Source organism: Acinonyx jubatus, chromosome D4 (genome assembly GCF_027475565.1).
Source record: "Acinonyx jubatus isolate Ajub_Pintada_27869175 chromosome D4, VMU_Ajub_asm_v1.0, whole genome shotgun sequence".
Taxonomy (NCBI): Eukaryota; Metazoa; Chordata; class Mammalia; order Carnivora; family Felidae; genus Acinonyx; species Acinonyx jubatus.
The window spans coordinates 88,504,683-88,523,307 of NC_069391.1; the positions used below are offsets into that span (position 1 = coordinate 88,504,683).

The 18,625-nt window shown below is 46.5% G+C and overlaps 1 protein-coding gene across 5 annotated transcripts in view; it reads left to right on the top strand.

Annotated features, from left to right (window-relative positions):
- ROR2 (receptor tyrosine kinase like orphan receptor 2) overlaps window positions 1–18,625 on the top strand; it is a 197,569-nt gene that overhangs the window by 166,921 nt on the left and 12,023 nt on the right. For all 5 annotated transcript variants that reach the window (XR_008291318.1, XM_027041174.2, XM_027041176.2 and 2 more), the window contains exons 3-5: window positions 1,960–2,247; window positions 3,083–3,113; window positions 17,999–18,126. Coding sequence is in view for 4 of the 5 variants with exons in the window: in XM_027041174.2 (XP_026896975.1) it covers window positions 1,960–2,247; window positions 3,083–3,113; window positions 17,999–18,126 (447 nt within the window). In the remaining variant the exon portion in view is untranslated. The remainder of the gene's footprint in view (window positions 1–1,959; window positions 2,248–3,082; window positions 3,114–17,998; window positions 18,127–18,625) is intronic.

Sequence of the window (18,625 nt, forward strand, 5' to 3'; positions counted from 1 at the left end):
CTGCAACTTACTTGAGTGCACTGAGGAAAGGGTTGGCTAGGAGAGAATCAAGGTAGAAGCTTGATGCGGTTAATGATGTGGTTAATGATGATTACTGCTAATTAGTGACACCTTTACAAACAGCTATGCATCCACTCTCCCTTGTGAAGTAAGACCATCCCTTCGTCTTAAAACCCACAGCGTCCCCACCCCCTGCTGCCCCCTGCCACACAACATCTAGGGGCCACCATCCATGCTGTGAAATGTACCCCAAGGGCCCACTAGAAATCCTGTCATTTGCCATCCAATTAAGGCAGTCCTAACAGATTTGTGCCGTCTTTCAATCTTTCAAACTCACTGCTTAAAAAAAGCGTAGGAACCCAAAGATTCAGAACATGAATGTATTTTGTGGTCATTTTCAGAGTGCTCAATTATATTCCTTTGGTCTGAAGCGAGTTCATCTCATGATTGACCGTCTTGTCTGTCGAGCCTTAGTTTTGGTTTTTTTTTTTACGTGTTGTGGAATTTAGCAGTGCACGTCCATCTCGAGTAATCTCTCAGTTCCTGACCCACACCAGGCACGTACTCGCGCGTGCACACACACACACACACACGCACACACACACCCCTCTCCCCTGCCAACTGTTTCACTTCCTCTTGTTCACCAGCTGAGAATCCCGTCCCTGGATGGGTTGAACCCAACTGTCCAGCCCCGCTCGTGCTGCACCCCGGGCACTGTCAGGCCTGCTCTCGCTCCCGCGTGGGGCTGTGCCCGGGTCCCCCGCTCCTGCCCGGGGTGCCGTGGGACAGAGCCTTCGGCAGCACTCGGCCTAGACACCTTTGTTCTGTCCCGGCCAGGGATTAGCTCATTTTTCAGTGTGTGTCTGTCTGTTTTGTCTGTTTTGGATTTTTCCTCATCGAAGCTTTAAGGTGCTGTGGCCGGAAGGGGGGATGGCCTTTCCGAGTGCGAATTGCATCACGAGTCCCTGAGGTTGGATTAAGATCTAGCGTTTGCAGAGAGAAACACGGCTGATCTTCATTTACGGGTTCCGTATTTTCGAGTTCACCCACTGCCTAATGTGTACGTGTAACCCCAAATCAGTACTCCTGGTGCACTGGGGGCATTTAGGCGTGCCCAGAGCCGTGAACATTTAGAGTTGCCCAATGCACACGTTCCTAGCTGAGGCCCAAGAAGGCGACACCCGTCTAATTGTCCCAGCTTATACTGTAAACAAGGGTACTTTTTGGGGTCTATATAGTCTTTTTTTCCCCTGCACTTTTGTGCTTTGTTTTGGTGATTTCGTAGCTTAGTTTTTTTAAACGCTTATTCATTTTAAGAGAGAGAGTGCAAGTAGGGGAGGGGCAGAGATGGAGGGAGCCACAGAATCCGAAGCAGGCTCCAGGCTCTGAGCTGTCAGCACAGAGCCCGACGTGCGGCTCGAACCCATGATCTGTGAGATCGTGACCTGAGCCGAAACAGGATGCTCAACCGACTGAGCCACCCAGGCGCCCTGGTGATTTTGCAGTTCAAAATCCCCCCGGGGACAGTGCTGAAGGGCGGCCTAGCGTTCCTAAACACCAGAAGGCTGTGATGTGCCTCGTGGTAGGAAACCACATGTTAGATAAGCTTCTTTCAGGCATGAGTTAACAGCAGCGTCAGCCGTGGGCTCGATGTCAGTGAATCAACAGTACGTGTTAATAAGGCATTTTTAAGCGGAAATACACAGAAAATGAGGTTATGCCGCAATTGATGAAAATACCGCGACCAGAGACCCGAAGGAACCTGACGCTGTATTTCCCCGGGAGCGGTGGTTCAGTGTTTGCTGATGCATGTCTCTCAGAACATTCTAGAATGTAATCCTCACCAGTGACAGGAACGGACTGTATTTATGAGAGAAAATGGAAGGCTTCCTCGCAGGCAGCCCTTTCTTCCAGCCCTCGCTCAGCTTTGCTGTTTTGTGACCGCTCTCTCCCCTGCAGGCTACTTTCTGAATTTTCTGGAGCCGGTGAACAACATCACCATAGTGCAAGGCCAGACGGCCATCCTGCACTGCAAGGTGGCCGGAAACCCGCCCCCCACCGTGCGGTGGCTGAAGAACGATGCCCCGGTCGTGCAGGAGCCGAGGCGCATCATCATCCGCAAGACGGAGTACGGTTCTCGGCTGCGCATCCAAGATCTGGACACGACAGACACGGGCTACTACCAGTGTGTGGCCACCAACGGGGTGAAGACCATTACCGCCACCGGCGTCCTGTTCGTGCGGCTCGGTGAGTCGGGGCGGCCCAGGCGTGTGGTTATCAGCCAGCAGCGCTCGCAGCCACGGAACAGGAGATTACTTTGCAGCCTGAAACCGAACACGCACGAGCCAGCAGAGAGGAAATCCGTAAAACCATTTCCCCGGGGCCTTTCCCATTGTGCACGAGGTCCCGGCTTAACCTGTTAGCCATTTACTAGTCATAAAGGAAAACAGACACAGATGGAACGGTCTGTAAACCTGGAGTGCAGAAAATACCCCCAGACACAAAGGTGAGCTTCGAGGCGTAGGGGGAAGGCCGTGCGCCGGGTGGGGGAGGCCGGCCTTGCGCACCGAGACGGGGACACGGACACCCGCAGAAGCCCGGGCCCGGCTGAGAGGCAGAACCCAGAGCGGAGCGCATTGATGGTTCCACACACTTGTGCCCGTCAGAGGTGGCGGGGAAATCACACGACCGGAGGGGACGCTTCCTCTCTCATCCCAGTTGTGAGATGGTCCCCACGGTGCCCCAGCCCTGTCACACAGGCTCCAGACCATCTGGGCCCCTGTTAGTAACCCGATCTTGTGAGTCAAGGTTGGATGAGCTGAGAGAGAGAGAGGGAAGACAGCAAAAACCCCAAAAATCCCTCTAGACGTTTCTGCACACACAGAGAGCGTCTCTTCCATATTTTGTGGTTTTTCATCGTCCCTGCCGTATAATCTTGGGCAGCAGCAAAGCCCGGGGCCCGAGGACGGCTCACCACAAATGAGTGCATTGGGCTGTGGCTGCCTTTACCATTGGCTGGTTTGGAAAAAAGTTTTATTCCAAATTATAAAGCATTAATAGCCTTTTTTTTTTTCCTTTTTAGGTCCAACACACAGCCCAAATCATAACTTTCAGTAAGTATCTGTTTTCCTCGAACCATTTTCTCATTCCCTGAGGGTTTCCGTTATGTAAGAATCCGGGTTTTTCAATCCAACAAGCACATGTCTTTGCCGAATTTGCTGGACGCTGGCTGGACTTCACACAAGATGGCGACGTGCTGGCCTCGGGCTGAACACTTCTGTTTTCCGTGGCTCAGGGTGAGGGAGGAATGTCTCAGAGCAACGGTTGCTCCTTCCTTTCTGTGACCGTGACCCTACAAGGCTGGAGGGCGTGTGTGGGAGTACAGGCCAGGTTGCTGGGGCCACCCAGGACCCGGGCGTCCCGAGCACATTGGGAAACGGGGAGGCCGTTCCCACGGAAATCCCAGCACCGCCCCCAACCGCGTCACCTGCTGTGGTGTTTGATGCGTGTGGCCATCGTCCGGGGCACAGCTGTGAGTCTTTGGAGAAAATGTCTGTGATTTCAAAGTGGACTTATTTTTTTATACTTGTAAACTTTATATAAACATTCTATAACGCAAACAGACACTATTGGGAAATAAGATACAAAATATAATTTATATGTAATCATAATGTAATTCTTAAACATGTAAATATCAACTATAGTCACATTTTATATAAAAATTTCAGCAATATTTTTGCATTTATTTTTTTCTCATTTTTAATTAAGGATCCATTTTAATTAAGGATGCATTTAATGAAGGATCAACATTCAGGCCATTCTGGTCCAGTGAAAGTTTCCCCGGCCCACCCCCAGCCCGGCCCCCAGGATCATCTCTCCCACTGGGTGGGTGCCAGATAAGGCCTCTCTGAGCATTTAGCACACGCGTGTATCTGGAGAGTGGTTTCCTCTGGCTGCCGTGCACTTTTTTACATAAAGGATATTACACTGGACATGTTTGATGCCCAGGACGTCAGTATATTTTAAACTTCCCGGGTTGTCCTTCTCCCTCTCTCTGTCCCGGGAGAAGCATGTGATATTCCCACAGTGATGAGCAGCATTTCCCTTGACCCACATCCACCGCGGCCTCCCTGTGTGTGTCCCGAGGCTGGCTGGTGTTTCTCTGGGGGACATTCTGAAGCGTAGACACGCAGGGGCACAGGATCACCTTTGATTGGTGATCTTGCCGAGTAGGTGTGCGCGGGTTCCTTCCCTGCCACGAAGGGAGGACCCGTTTCTCCCTAACTTCCAAGGTGATTCCCATAAATCTCTTCGTTGTTGCTACTCTGAAGGAGAAAGACTGGTATCGACTACTTTATTTTCCCTGCCACCAGTGACGTTTGCTCGCTGTTTCTGGACACTCATGTTTCCACTCTGTCACCTGTCTCCTTGTCTTTGGCCACTGCCCTCACATTGTTCCTTCGTGATTTTTAGTTGATCACATAGAAATTAAAATTTTTCTGTCACTTATCAGTAGTCACCAGTAATTTTAAGGTGTTTGTATCAGGTCTTAAAGAACACCCCAATTTCCTTGAAGAATTCTGATGGTGTTTTTGATTGGAATTACAATGAACTGTAGGATAAAGTTGGTGGAAATTAACATCTAAATTGAACTGTTGTGTCAAGGACCATTTTCTTCATGCTTTGAGATGCTCTTTTCTTCCCTGACATTTTATTAGGAAAAATTTCAAGCATATGGAAAAGCAGAAAGGATCTGACGATGAACACGGGATCCATATACCCACCAACCAGACCCTGCTGTTTACATACACTTCACTGTGCTAACCTTATCACCCGTCTCTCCATCATCAATCCAACTTATTTGTTTAATGTGTTTCATGATCAGTTATAGGTATTTGTTTATCTGTACGTAAATATTGCAGCGGGGAAATCATTGACAAGAGTTCAGTGACTGTGTCCTAGTCTTGTTTCTTCTTTTGGAGTTAAAACTTACGGGGCGCCTGGGTGGCTCAGTCGGTTAAGCGTCCGACTTCAGCTCTCGGTTTGTGAGTTCGAGCCCCGTGTCAGGCTCTGTGCTGACGGCTCAGAACCTGGAGCCTGCTTCAGATTCTGTGTTTCCCCTCTCTCTCCCTCTCTGACCCTTCCCCACTCACACTCTGTCTCTGTCTGTCTCTCTCTTGAGAATAAATAGACATTAAAAAAAAAAAAAACTTACATACAATGAAACACGCAGATCTTAAGTATCCCATTAATAAGGTCCAGCGAATGCCAAAAAATCTCTGCGGTGCAAACCCCATGTCCAGGCACAGAACATTCCTATCACTCTAGAAAGTTCCATCATGCAGCTTCTTAGGCAACACACTTCCTCCTCGGGCAACCACTGTTCTGTTTTGCTTTGTTTTGTTTTGTTCTTTTTTCTACCATGGACTTGTTTTATGTGTTCTGGAACTTCATAGAAATGAAATCCTACAGCACATAGCCACTTACGGCTGGCTTCTTTCACTTAGCATAACGTTTTTGAGATTTATTTGTGCTGTGCCTGTATCGATAGACCACTGCGCGTTTTTGCTGAAGAATGTTCCACAGTATAACCATACCGGTTGGTTACCCACTCTTCTGTTGATGGATGCCTACGTAGTTTGCATCTTTTGACTATTTGGAGAAAGGTCCTAAGGATATTCTCATCCACGTTTTGGTGGACATGCATTTTAATTTGTGTTAGGTGAATACCTGGGAGGAGTGTGGCTCACAGGGTATTTGTGTGCTGAGTTTTGTAAGAAATACCAGACTTCTCCTTACAAGAAGAGAAAGACACATCAGAACTCTCTCTCTCTGCCGTGTGAGGACAAAATGACAAGGCGGCCATCTGCAAGCCAGGGGCTGAAGAGGCCAGCACTTTGATACTGAACTTGTCAGCCTCCGGAACTATGAGAAGTCAGGTTACCCCATCTGGGCCATTTGTCACAGCAGCCTAAGCTGACACATACATCCGCCTTATTCCCGGACCGTGTCTTTTAGATCTCCTGGCCATTGTCTTTTTATTCTTCCATCCGGATTTTTGTCAGTTTGTGTTTTATTAGAGTTGCATAGAAATCCAGTTTTTGCCGTTACTTTTTCAGACACAGAGGTGACTGTGTAGTTTCTCTCCTTTGAACATACTATGTTGCATAGTAGAACTCCTTGAGTTGGGGAGCTTTACAGTTCGAGCCTGAAATCCCTCGGTCGGGGGGAGTTATTCTTTCAGGAGGCTGCTGAATTGATCTGCTGCGTTGTGGTGGCAGATGACCTTCTGTAATCGGGCACCTGGTGGTCGGGGGTACCCACGCTTGACCATGATCACGGGTCTCTAGACTAACCTCCACCTCCTTGTGGCATCTCTGAAGTTAACCAAAACCAGGACAGAAAGGGGGAAATCAGTGGGCTTAAGCCAGATGTGTCCACACGTTCTCCATTTTCGTCCCTGGAGTGTCACCCGCTCTTCCCACCTGTGACTCCTCTCTTGGGCCATTTCCCGAGGCTCTTTCCTTGTTGGACAAGCGGGGTGCTGGGGCCTCCAAATGGGGAGCTGAGCGGTGAGTAATAGCGGAGCCTTGGCCGATCCCCGAGTGCCGCGGGTCAGCATTGGGACGTGCTGCTGTCCAGAAACACGAGCAGGGACGGCCGCAGTGACTCCCATCCAAGGTCACGCCCCCAGCTGCTGCCCGCACGCACCCACACACCCAGCCTCTGGTGGTTCGCCAGACAGCGGTTCATGTGTGTCGGGGGAGGTAGAGGGATTTACTACCGTTAAAACATTGCTCTTCCTTTCATCTTTTTGGAGGGAGGGTGTGGAGGGTGTGTATATGGGGAACAAAGCCTTTCAGAACAGGCTGTTAGCTCACAGACGCAGGTTCAAAGACAGGGTTATTATAGCTTACTCAGGTAGCAGCCCGGGGAACGTGAGGGGATTAATGCAACACTTGCGTGTCTCACGTTTCATATGTGGGTTTCATTTTTATCTGCTCTCTTAAAAAGTGGCTCGTGTTCATGACTACAGACCCGTACGCACACCACGGGGTAGCCCGGTGGCATGGCCGCACGGTGGCGGGGTGGCCCCCGAAACCTGCACGTGAGAGCTTCCGTGTTTCCTGCATTGCTGTCCCGGGCCGAGTTCATGGGCCACAAAGTGTGTGCACGCATAATGGGCTTCAACAAACACTGCTTAATGGAAGATGTGTTGTTGTTCTGGACAAATACCATTTACGTTCGTTATTGGCCCCTGGGAAACCGTCTTCCTTGGGGCTGCGTCCTGAGCCCCTTTATTTTCTTACTTCGCAAACCGCAGGTGACTCTGAGGCTTCGGCTACTCACCACCCAAATGCTCGTGGCCCTGGAATCCCCACTCCCAGGCCCCCAACCTCAGCCATGGGCATCTCCAGGCGGGTGACTCAGAGGCACCCCACGGTTGGCATGTCTAAACAGAACTCGGCTGTCTGCTCCCTCCAACTGCTTCCACTGGTATTTTTAGGGAACTGTCATAACCGAGTTCAAACTTTATCCTAATTACGGGAAAATAGCACTATGAAAAAAACACAAAACCTGAGACTGCCAAGCCAGTGATTAAAAATGACTTCAGGAGAAACCAAGCTGCCTTAACCGTTGGTAAGTAAACTAGCTCAGGCAGAAGGCTGACGCAGAGCATTTGATGTTAAAGCCATTAAACCACCAACCTAATCAAACTGAGTTGTTGGGAGGAGAGAAGCCAGCCTGATTTGTTTTTTTTTTTCTCCGTGACTTCTCATTAACAATAGGTTCCATTTCTTGGAAAACGTAACTCCTGGAATCCCACAGCGTGGAACTTGAATAAAAGATAGAAAGGTAGTTCATTTTAAGAGTGGACGATGTGGGTAACAAGTGACTGAAGAGATCATCGTGGGTAAAGTAGTTAGAGAACACGCACACTCTCCTTCATTCAGACCACGCAGGCGACACAGGCGAAGACGTTTGAGCTTTAGCGGCAACGAGAATATTAGCACTGGACGTGTAGTAACACATTTAATGCTTCCACTTAGCCTTTTGTTTTCACTTAAGCCCATGCATTAGCTGGTATGCCCTATGATGCGTGGATGAATGCTTTTTACACACCGACCTCCAAAGTCATCCAAGGAAATACCAACCTTCCAAGCATTGCCCGGGAGGGGCCAGCCCCGTGAACACAGTAGAGGAGAATTACACTTAACTCCTAGGTAAACCGGTAACGCCAGAGCCGCCGTTTCTCAGCCTCTGGATGCCACGTGTGATCCTGGCCTTAGAGAGGGCCATGGCAGTAGTGAGTATTTCTAAGAGGTGCTGCAGACTTGAGTTTGTATGACATGAATTTGGGTGTCGGGCGTGTTCGTTTGGATCATGTGGACGCTTTTGCCACATCTAATACGACGTCAGTATAATTGGAGGCTAGGAGCATTTCGTCTTGGATTCAGAAATATAAAACACAGTGTTTCATTTTTAAGGAAATCATTCATTCTTTTAACAGATTTATATTGAGGGCCTAGGATGTGCCAGGCCTTACTCAGGGTGTTGGGGATACGACAATGAAGGAAACAGACAAACACTAAAAATTCCTGCCATGGGGTGCTTACATCCTCTGGGGAGACCCTTGGGTCTGGCTTCTTTCATGGAACGTAATATCCGAATGATTGTTTCTGTGGTTTATTCCTGTTTATTGGTGATAACTATTCTGTTTTATGAAGATACTACAATACGTTTATTCACCTGTTGATGGAAGTTTGGGTTCCACTTCGGGGCAGTTACAGTTAAGGCTGCTATGAACGTTCGTGTTCAAGTATTTTTGTGAGCATGTTTTCATCTCTCTAGAATGCATCCTGGCCGTGCGATTACTGGGTCAGATGATAATGTGTACCTAAGTCATAAGGAATCGCCAGACTCTTCCCCAGAGTGGTCTTTCCATTTTGACACTGCCACCAGCAGTGTGTGAACGTTCCAATTATTCCACGTCCACGCCAAAGTGTGGCCTCGTACGATTTTAGCCATTCCTCATCTTGTGTTGTGATGATTCACGGTGGTTTCATTTACATTTTCCCATCACCAAAAGTGGGTCGTCTTTTCAGGCCACACTTTTGTGAAGTGTCTGTTAGGCTTTTGTCCAGTTTTACTGTGGTATCTTCCTATTTAGGTATAGGAGTTCTTTATATATTCTGTATATGATTCCTTTGTCAAATACATAAAATGTCTTCTCCCAGTCTGTGGTTTGCTTTTTTATTTTTGTAGTGCTGTCTTTTGATGAGCAGGAAGATTTAATTCTGGTAAGTCTGTCATTTTTTTTTCTTTTATGCGTCGTGTCTGAGAAATCTTTGCCTTTCCTTGTATCAATACTATAAAGACATTCTCCGGTGTTTTCTTCTATAAATGCTATAGTTTTAGCTTTTATGGTTAGGTCTGTGATCTATTTCAAAAGCAGTTTTTGTGTACAGTAAGAGTTATGGGTTCAGGTTTATTTTTTCCGTACAGATATCCAGTTCTTCCAGTATTGTTTTTGAAACGATTGTATGGTCCTCCTCAAATGCCTTAGTGCCTTTATTGAAAATCAGTTGACCACAGGTGAGCGTCTATTTTGAGATTCTGTATCGCGTCCTATTGCCCTGTCCTTATATCCCAACATGACATTGTCTCGACAGTTACAACACGGTAAATCGTACAATCAGATGGTGTAAATGCGCCCTCATTCTTCCTCTCTTTCGTGATTGTTGTGGCCATTCTAGTATCTTCGCAATTTGCAAGTAAATTCTAGAACCAGTTCATCAATTTCTACAAAAGTATGTGCTGGGATTTTTTTTTTTTTAACTTTTCATTTTGAAATTACTTCAAATGTACAGAAAAGTTCCACGAAGAGTAATACGTAGTCCCAGATCTCTTTCCCCAGGCTTATCCCTTCTCATTTGATTTATCACTTGCCCGTGCATGTTTGTAAGTGTTACTTTTCCTGGGCCAGTTGAGAAGTGGTTGCATTCATCACACCCTTTTCCCCTTAATACTTCTGTGCGTATTCCCTAAGATCAACTGTATTTCCTTACAGAACAGCAGCTTCAAATTCAGGGTGTATGTCAGATTGCCATCACTCTCCAGTTGCCTTCATGGCCTCAGTGATTCTGTGGAGACCCCCTCCCTGGGACAGAATGCCCTCCATATTGCTTTAGTGAGGAACAGTTCCTCAGCCTTTCATGACATCGAAATGTTTGACACGTGCAAGGCAATTATTGTACAGAACGTCCCTGGATTGGGATTTGGCTGATGTTTATGATGTTATGACTATGATGTTAGATTCTGGCCATGCATTTTTTTACTGAAAAGCGGATCAAGTGATGTTTCCTTTTCAGGGTCTTGTATCCGGAGGTACATGATGTCAGTCTGCCCCTTACTGGTGCTGTTAATTGTGCCCACTTGGTTCTTTTTTTTTAAAAATTTCTCATGATAGAGTTATTTTTCACTGCATAAGTGAAACTAATTTGGAAGAAAATCCTGCTAGGATTTCGATGGGTGGGATTGCACGTTGGGAGAATGGACTCCTTAAAGCCATTGAATGGTCCACCCTGTGAATATGGTAGATATTTCTATTTCTGTCCCTTTTCTTTCTCTCTACAGTGTTTTGAAGTTTTAAGTGTGGAGTTCTTGTATGTATCTTATTAGGTTTTCTCCTAAGTATCTCACCATTTTGAAGTGTATAATCCAATGGTGTTAAGTACATTCACACTCTTATGTGGCTGTCTGTCCTCACCATCCATTTTCAGAACTTTTTCATCTTTCCAAACTGAAACTCTGTATCCATTAAACAATGACACCCAATTTTCCCTTCCCCCTAATTCTTAGCAACCACAATTCTACTTTCTGTCTCTATGAATCTGACTACTCTCTTGTGTGCTTTTAACATGATTGTAAATGACATTTTAAAAAACTTTCATTTGCTAATTGTTAAGTATAGGAAAACGATTGTATTGACTTAGTCCTATGGTTTTACTAAATCTGTACTAGTTTTAGTAGTTTAAATTTTTTTTTAACGTTTACTTACCTTTGAAAGATAGAGTACGGGTGGGGGAGAGGTAGAGAGAGAGAGGGAGACACAGAATCCGAAGCAGGCTCCAGGCTCCAGGCTCTGAGCTGTCAGCACAGAGCCCGATGCGGGGCTCAAACCCATCATGACCTGAGCCAAAGTCGGGTGCTTAACCCACTGAGCCACCCAGGCGCCCCTGTTTTTAGTAGTTTAAAAATATATTCCTCACAGGGGCACCTGGGTGGCTCAGTCGGTTGGGCGTCTCACTTCAGCTCAGGTCATGATCTCGCAATTCATGGGTTCGAGCCCCGCATCGGGCTCTGTGCTGACAGCTCAGAACCTGGAGCCTGCTTCGGATTCTGTGTCTCCCTCTCTCTCTCTGCCCCTTCCTCGCTTGTGCGCGCTCTCTCTCTCTCTCTAAAAAATGAATAAACGTTATAAAAATTTTTTAAAAATATATATATGTATACATATTACTTAGCATCTCCTATGTAAATTACGATATCAGCTGTGAGTGAAAGCAGTTTTATTTCTTTCTAATCTGTAAGTCATTTATCCAAATACCATTTACGTGTCTGTTTATCAGTGGATGGATGGATTGATTATCTCCTGTTCATAATGGTTAAGATTTCCACAGCAATTTGGATAGAATTGGTAAGAACAGACAGGTTTGTCTTTTTTGATGTCTGTGGGGAAAGTGTTCTGTATTTCACCATTAAGTAGCATATTCACTGTAGGCTTCCGATAGATGCCCTTTTTATTAGATTAAGAAAGCGACTGTTGAGACTTTGGGTAATGAATGAGGGTTGACTTTGTCAACTGCCCTTTCCCTATCAACCGAGATTATTACATGGTTTCCCTCTTTGTCTGTGTGCTTTTGGTGACTGGTTTTTAAGTGTTGAAATAACCTTGTATTCTTGGTTAGCGGAGTTCGTTCATTACCCACGTCTCTGTTATCAAAAAGAAAATAAGTAAAATATAAAAAATAAAAAACTTGGCTGGGTCCAATTTGCTTTGGTTTTGTGAAGCATGGTGCCCATTTGGTCAAGGGCATTTTGGTCTATAATGTCCTTGGGCATCCTTGTCAGGCATTAGTATCATTTTACCTTGTAAAGTAAATTAGGAAGTATCTTCCTCCTTTATGTTCTGAACGAGTTTGTGTAAAATTGCTGTTTCTCTCTTAAATGTTTAACAGAAGTCCCCAGTTTCTATTGTTTGGGGCTGGGGTTTTAATCGTGGGGAGGTTTTTTAATTATAATTTCAAATTTCCTTAAGACATTTGGGTCTATTCTGAGTTTTTATTTCCGTTTCCATTAATTTTAGTGTATTGTGTTTTTCAAGGAGTTTGCCATATTTTTCTAAGTTTTTGGATCTGTGTTCACATATTTGTTCATAATATTTCTTATTATCTTTTAACATCTGTAGAGTCTTTAGTGATGCCCCCTTTTGCAATCATGATATCGGTAACGTGTGTTTTTCTCTTTTTCTTGATCAGTTTTTCTAGGTATAAGCAATTCTGTTACTTTGTTTGGAGAACCAACTTTTGGCTTTATTGATTTTTCTATTGTTTCTTTTCTATTTTATTAATTTCTGCTCTCATCGTTAGTATTTTCTAGTTACTTCAGGCTTAACTTGGTATTCTTTTTCCAACTTGTTAAGATACAAAAGCTTGTCTAAACATTTAAAGCTATAAATTTCTCTTTAATTATTGTTTTAGCTGCATTTCACAATTTTTAGTAACCTGTTTTCATTTTTCATATTTTATATTTTCATATTTCATTTAAAATCCCATTTAATTTTCCTGGGTTCATGGGTGGCTCAGTCAGTTAAGCATCCCAACTCTTGATGTTGGCTCAGGTCAAGGTTTCATGAACCATGAGATCGAGCCCTGCATCTGCACAGAGCCTGGATGGGATTCTGTCTCTCTCTCTCTCTGCCCCTCCCCCTCTCGTTCTCTCTCTCTCTCTCTCTCTCTAAATAAATAAATAAACTTAAAAAAATAAAATAAAATACCATTTAATTTTTCTTGTATTTTATTTTTTGAGCCCAAAGATTATTTAGAAATGGGCTCTTCAATTTTAAAATATTTGCAGAGTTTCTAAATAGCTTCTTGTTACTGATTTCTAATTTAACTCAACGTGATCTGAGATTTGTGGCTCCAGTTCTATTAACTTTATTGTGATTGATTTTACGGCAAGAATATGGTCGGTCTGGGTGAATGTGTTGTGCGCACTGAAGCACCCATGCTGTCTCATTGAGTATATTGTTCTCCAAGTGTCCATTAGGTCAAAGGGGGTGGCCAGCGTTTCCACCGTTGTTTCTTCACCGATTTTTTGTCTATTTTGATTAACTACTGACAGACAGGTGTTAACATTTCAACTATAATTGTGCATTTTTCTGTTCTGTCCTCTAGTCCTGTCAATTCTTGTTTATGTTTTGTTGTGTTGTTTTAGATGTTTATTTTGAGAGCGAGAGCGAGTGGGAGACAGAGAGAGAGAGAAAGAAAAAGCATGATTGGGGGAGGTGCAGAGAGAGAGAATCCCCAGCAGGCTCCACAGTGTTAGCAAAGGGCCCCACGTGGGACTCGATCTTATGAACCGTGAGATCATGACCTGAGCCGAAATCAAGAGTCAGACGCTTGACCGACTGAGCCCCCCAGGCATCCCTTGCTCATATATTTTGAAGCTCTGAAATTAGATGTATTCGTATTTACATCTTTTTGGTTAACAGACCCTTCTGTTTGAAAGATGTTTCTGCTGAGTGTGGAATTGCAGGTTCACGATTTATTTTCTGTGCTGGTGCGTGGAAGCTGTCATCCTCTTTTGTGTTGTTTCTGATGAGGGGCCAGCCATTATTTTTCGTGTTGCTCTGCCTCTATTTATCTTAGGTTTTGCGCAGGTTGACTGTGATGTAAGCAGGTGTGATTTTCTCGGTGTTATCCCGCTCACTCTTCCCTGACATTGCTTAGTCTGTTACTGTTTTTTTAATCAACTCTGGAAAAATGTTGGGGATTATTTCTTCAAACCTTTTTCCTGACCCCTTGCATCTGTCTTCTCCTGGAGCTTGATGGCACATCAGTTAGACCGATTGTATTTGCCCACAGCTCACTGAGGCTCTGGTTATTGTTTGTAAATCTTTTGGTCTGTCTCTGTTTCAGGTTGGAATTTTTTTTAAGTTTCTTTATTTATTCTGAGAGAAAGAGTGTGGGTAAGGACAGAGAGGGAGGGAGAGAGAGAGAGAGAGAGAGAGAGACAGAGAGAGAATCCCCAAGCAGGCTCTGCACTGTCAGCACTGAGCCCGATATGGGGCTCGAACTCACGAGCTGTGAGATCATGACCTGAGCCGCAGTCGGGCGCTCAACCGACTGAGCCACCCAGGCGCCCCAAGTGTCCGTGTCTTCTGAAACTACTGTATCTTCATTACACTTTGTTCCATGCACTGTTTACCGCACTTAGAGCTCCTTAAAGCCCTGGTCTGCCAAGTCTAACATCTGGATCGTCCTTGGGTTTGTTTCTCTTGACCCTGGGTTATAAGCTTTCCTGTTTCTCCACGTGTTTGGTAATTTTTCTTTGTATACCAGACATTGTAGTTTGTACTCTAGATTTTGTTACATTCCTCTGAAGAGTGTTTTGTTATGGCAGCCTATTAGGTTGCTGTCGGGTCACCTGAAACTTAGGGAGTTTCAGGCTTTGTTAAAGCGATTTATCTCCATTTATTCTTTGTGCTTTTGCTCTTTCCTGCTCTCCCCCCGTTCCACTATGCCGGAGAGATAGCCTCCTCTGCTTCAGTCCATCAAACAGCCCATTTAATGCAGGCTGACCCTTTCATAATAAGAACAACAATTAGGAAAACGGTGTTACCACAGTTTTAGCAAAAAACTGTTTGGTGGGGGGGGAGTTACCTTCCTACATAATGTGTAACTACATTGGAATTTTGACACTGATTATCTTTCAATTTCAAGGGAGCCTACTTCCCTTTAAAGGTCATTAATTGAGGGTGCCTGGGTGACTCAATCAGTTAAGCATCCAACTCTCGATCTCAGTTCAGGTCTTGATTTCAGGGTTGTGAGTTCAAGCCCTGCAGCAGGCTCCACGCTGGGCATGCAGCTTACTGGGGGGGAGGGGGAAGAAAAAGGTCATTCATTTCTTATATCCAGGAATTTTTCCATGTTTTTCTTCAGACTGACTTTTACGTGTGTACCATTGAGGGGAAGGCACCTGCCATCAGCCCATCATCTTCTCTGCCTTTTGCGGAAAACACTTTCTGTCCTTCCTCTGTTTCTTCTCAATCGCCTACTCCTTCCCTTGCTTTTTGTTTTTTTAATCCAATATTGTAGTTACTCATGTCTCCCTTCCTTGACCATGAATCTGTTGGTGTGTAAGTCTCTTCTTCATCTGTGTCATTAGGCCTTAGATTAGTGCCTGAGACATTAGGAATGTAGGAGATCCCCAAAATTGCATTTCTGTAACATTGAGGTTCTGCAATTTGGTACTCGGGTCTGTTTCACTTGCGTGGTTTAAGGGATTTTACAGATGACGGCGTCTGTCTCAGTGCTTCCCTTTGGTCTTTGAGTGGCCAGTTGTACACACTTTTCCAGCTCTGTCACTCTTCAGAGGTCCCCAACTCTGCCCCGTAAAGATAAGATATAACTGTGCTTGAAACTAGAAAGTAATTCCTGCTTGTTGTACCATAATTCAGAAACCCGAAGCATGTCATTTTCCAACCACTTCTGTTTGTGTTTTCGGACATTCTCTGCAGTTCAGATTAGACGCCCCCTGAGCTGAGTTAGCAGTGGATGGGACACAGTGGCCTCGAGCCCCTTCTCAGCATATCTTGCCCTTGCCCGCCCGCTGCTCCTTCCCTCATTCTGGGGGCACCTGACAGGGGCCAGGAAGAAGCCCACAGCAGAGGACCACGCTCTCTATGCCTTGACTCTTGAAGCGGAGGAAAGAAAGTGCTCGCTTTGTGGGGTCGCCCCCGGGGACCAGCTGCATCAAGTCCCCTAACCTGGGAGTAGGTGACGGTAAACAGAGCACACGCCTCTCAACGATTTTCCCGGCACAGTGTGCGAGCGCCCCGAACCGAGCTGCGGCGACACACCCCGGGGCAGAGTTGACCTGCCCTTCGGTGCGTTGGGTGAGCGTGGGCATTGGCTTTAATTTCATCAGCACTTAACTCGGCTCACGGGGCTGGGGGTGGGGTGTGTGTGCTGGTGTATATGGCCGGCACGCGTGCTGGGCCATTTAAACTATATTTGAGGAATCCTTGACCCGAAGAAATGACGGCTGAGCGAGCTTACGAGAAAGGGCATCCCGCTGTGGTTGGCATCACAGTCTCTTTGCTTAGATTATTTATGCCTCCAGCTTCCTTTCTTTGAGAGAAAAAGAGCTTCTGCAGGTGCCGAGGAGGGAGAGAGCCAGGGGCGGCGGAAGAGAGGGTGTACCGCCGGGTCCTTTGTCTCCACTGTTAGGAGCGTCCAGAGTTTGCATCTGGGAGGGAGCTAAGATAGGGCTTTTTAAGTCCTTTTGGCAGATTTGGACAACACAGAATTTCAATGGGCGGTGGTCTGCATCAGCGTAGGGTGAGATGACGAGGCTTAGGGTCAGGTTACAGATGTGCTGCAAAACAACTGATGTACTTACAGGCCTAAGGCGTTTGCTAGAAGCTTGCCCTGGGAGCCCCAGGCCCCTGTCCTTTGCTCCCCAGCAGGTGGGCAGTCCTCATGTATCTGCTGTGGGCGCTTCCACTGTCTCCTGGGAGCATCCTCAGGGCCCCTTGAAAAGCATCTGGGTCCTCAGAATGCCTGATCCCGTGGGCTGAAGGCAGGACTGACAGGTTCCGCAGGAAAGAATGTGACACAGACTCCAGCGGTGGCAGGGGGTGGGGGCGTGCGCGTGGTGGGCATGTGCAGGCTGTTCCCCTTGGGCCCTGGGGCAGGAGTCAGACTGGGGGACCCAGCGGGAGGGCCGTGCCTTTGCCCAGCACCCCCGCCTGTCCCCCATGTTCCTACGTGTGGTCTGTGCCACCTGCAGCACCCACACATCCACGGTCTCCCCGTTAGTTGCATCTTGCGTTAATGTGGTGCATTTGTTACGATCGATGGGCCAGTTTCAATACATGATGATCGACTCAAGTCCGTAGTATTCGTTAGCATTCACTCCTGGTGATGGACATTCTGCAAACTTGGCCAGATGTCCAGTTGACTCTCGAACAACACGGAGATGGGGACACTGACCCCCCGCATGGTTGAAAGTCAGTGTATAACTTCTGACTCCCCCGCCAGAACCTGACTACCAATCGCCCGCTGTTGACCGGAAGCCTTACTGATAACGTAAATGGTCAATGACCACATAGTTTGTATGTCGTATGTATTATATACTGAACTCTTACCATAAAGTAAGCTACAGAAAAGAAAATGTTACCAAGAAAATCCTAAGGGAGGGGCACCTGTGTGGCTCAGTCTGTTGAGCATCGACTCTTTATTTCAGCTCGGGTCATGATCTCAGGGTTCGTGGGTTCGAGCCCCCAGTCGGGCTCTGTGCTGACAGCATGGAGTCTGCTTGGGATTCTCCCTCTCTCTCTGCCCCTCTCCCTCTCACATTCTCTCTTTCAAAATAAATACACTTTGAAAACATCACAGGGGAGAGAAAATACATTTTCAGCACTTTGTTTCTGGCACTGAATAACATTCCTCTGTCTGGATGGACCACAATTTATTTGTCCATTCACCTACTGAAGGACAGCTCGGTTACTTCTGAGTTCTTGGCAGTTATAAATACAACTGCAATCAACATTTGTGGGCAGATTTTCGTGTGGTGGTCCTTTTCAGTCCATTTGGGTAAATACCGGGGAACGAGATGGCTAGATCATAAGGTATGGATTTTCAAGGGGAAAAAAAAATCTTGAAGGATACCCGAGATCTTCTGGTGTGGTCACAGACTGTGTCTTTCCCAGAGACGACTACCACGAGGACGGATTCTGCCAACCTTACCGGGGGATCGCCTGTGCGCGCTTCATCGGGAACCGGACCATTTATGTGGACTCCCTCCAGATGCAGGGAGAGATTGAAAATCGAATCACAGGTAGGAGCCCGACATCTTTGCGGTGAGACAGTGAGCACCTGCTTGTGTTTGCCAGTTACTCGCTCGGACAGTCAGTCCCTGTTCTGTGTTCTTGGCGATGGAAAGGCGGAGACCTTTATTAGAAGCATTTGGAGTCGCCATTGTGGTTTGATCCAGAATGTCCCCATTGGTGTGCTCACAGTACCAAGGGCAGATTGCTTAGAATATACGTCTGATTCGTCGAATCGGGCCAACCAGATGGGTCCCAAGTCTTGCCTTGTCCTGTCCTCACTGCGTCGTCAGGGCCTCCTGTCCCTGGGCTGGCCACACTGCAGGCGGGCCGGTGCCCACGGCGTTCCGTCACTTGACTTCTTTGTTCCGCCTTTCCTGACTTTTGCACCGTCTCGGACTTGTGCTTGGTTACTAGGGCCACAACTGCGCTGTTTGGGAGAGAGGTTTGCAGGTTGGCGGTGGTGCGTGGGGACGCTGCACCATCAGACTGAAGCAGCCTTTGGGTTTT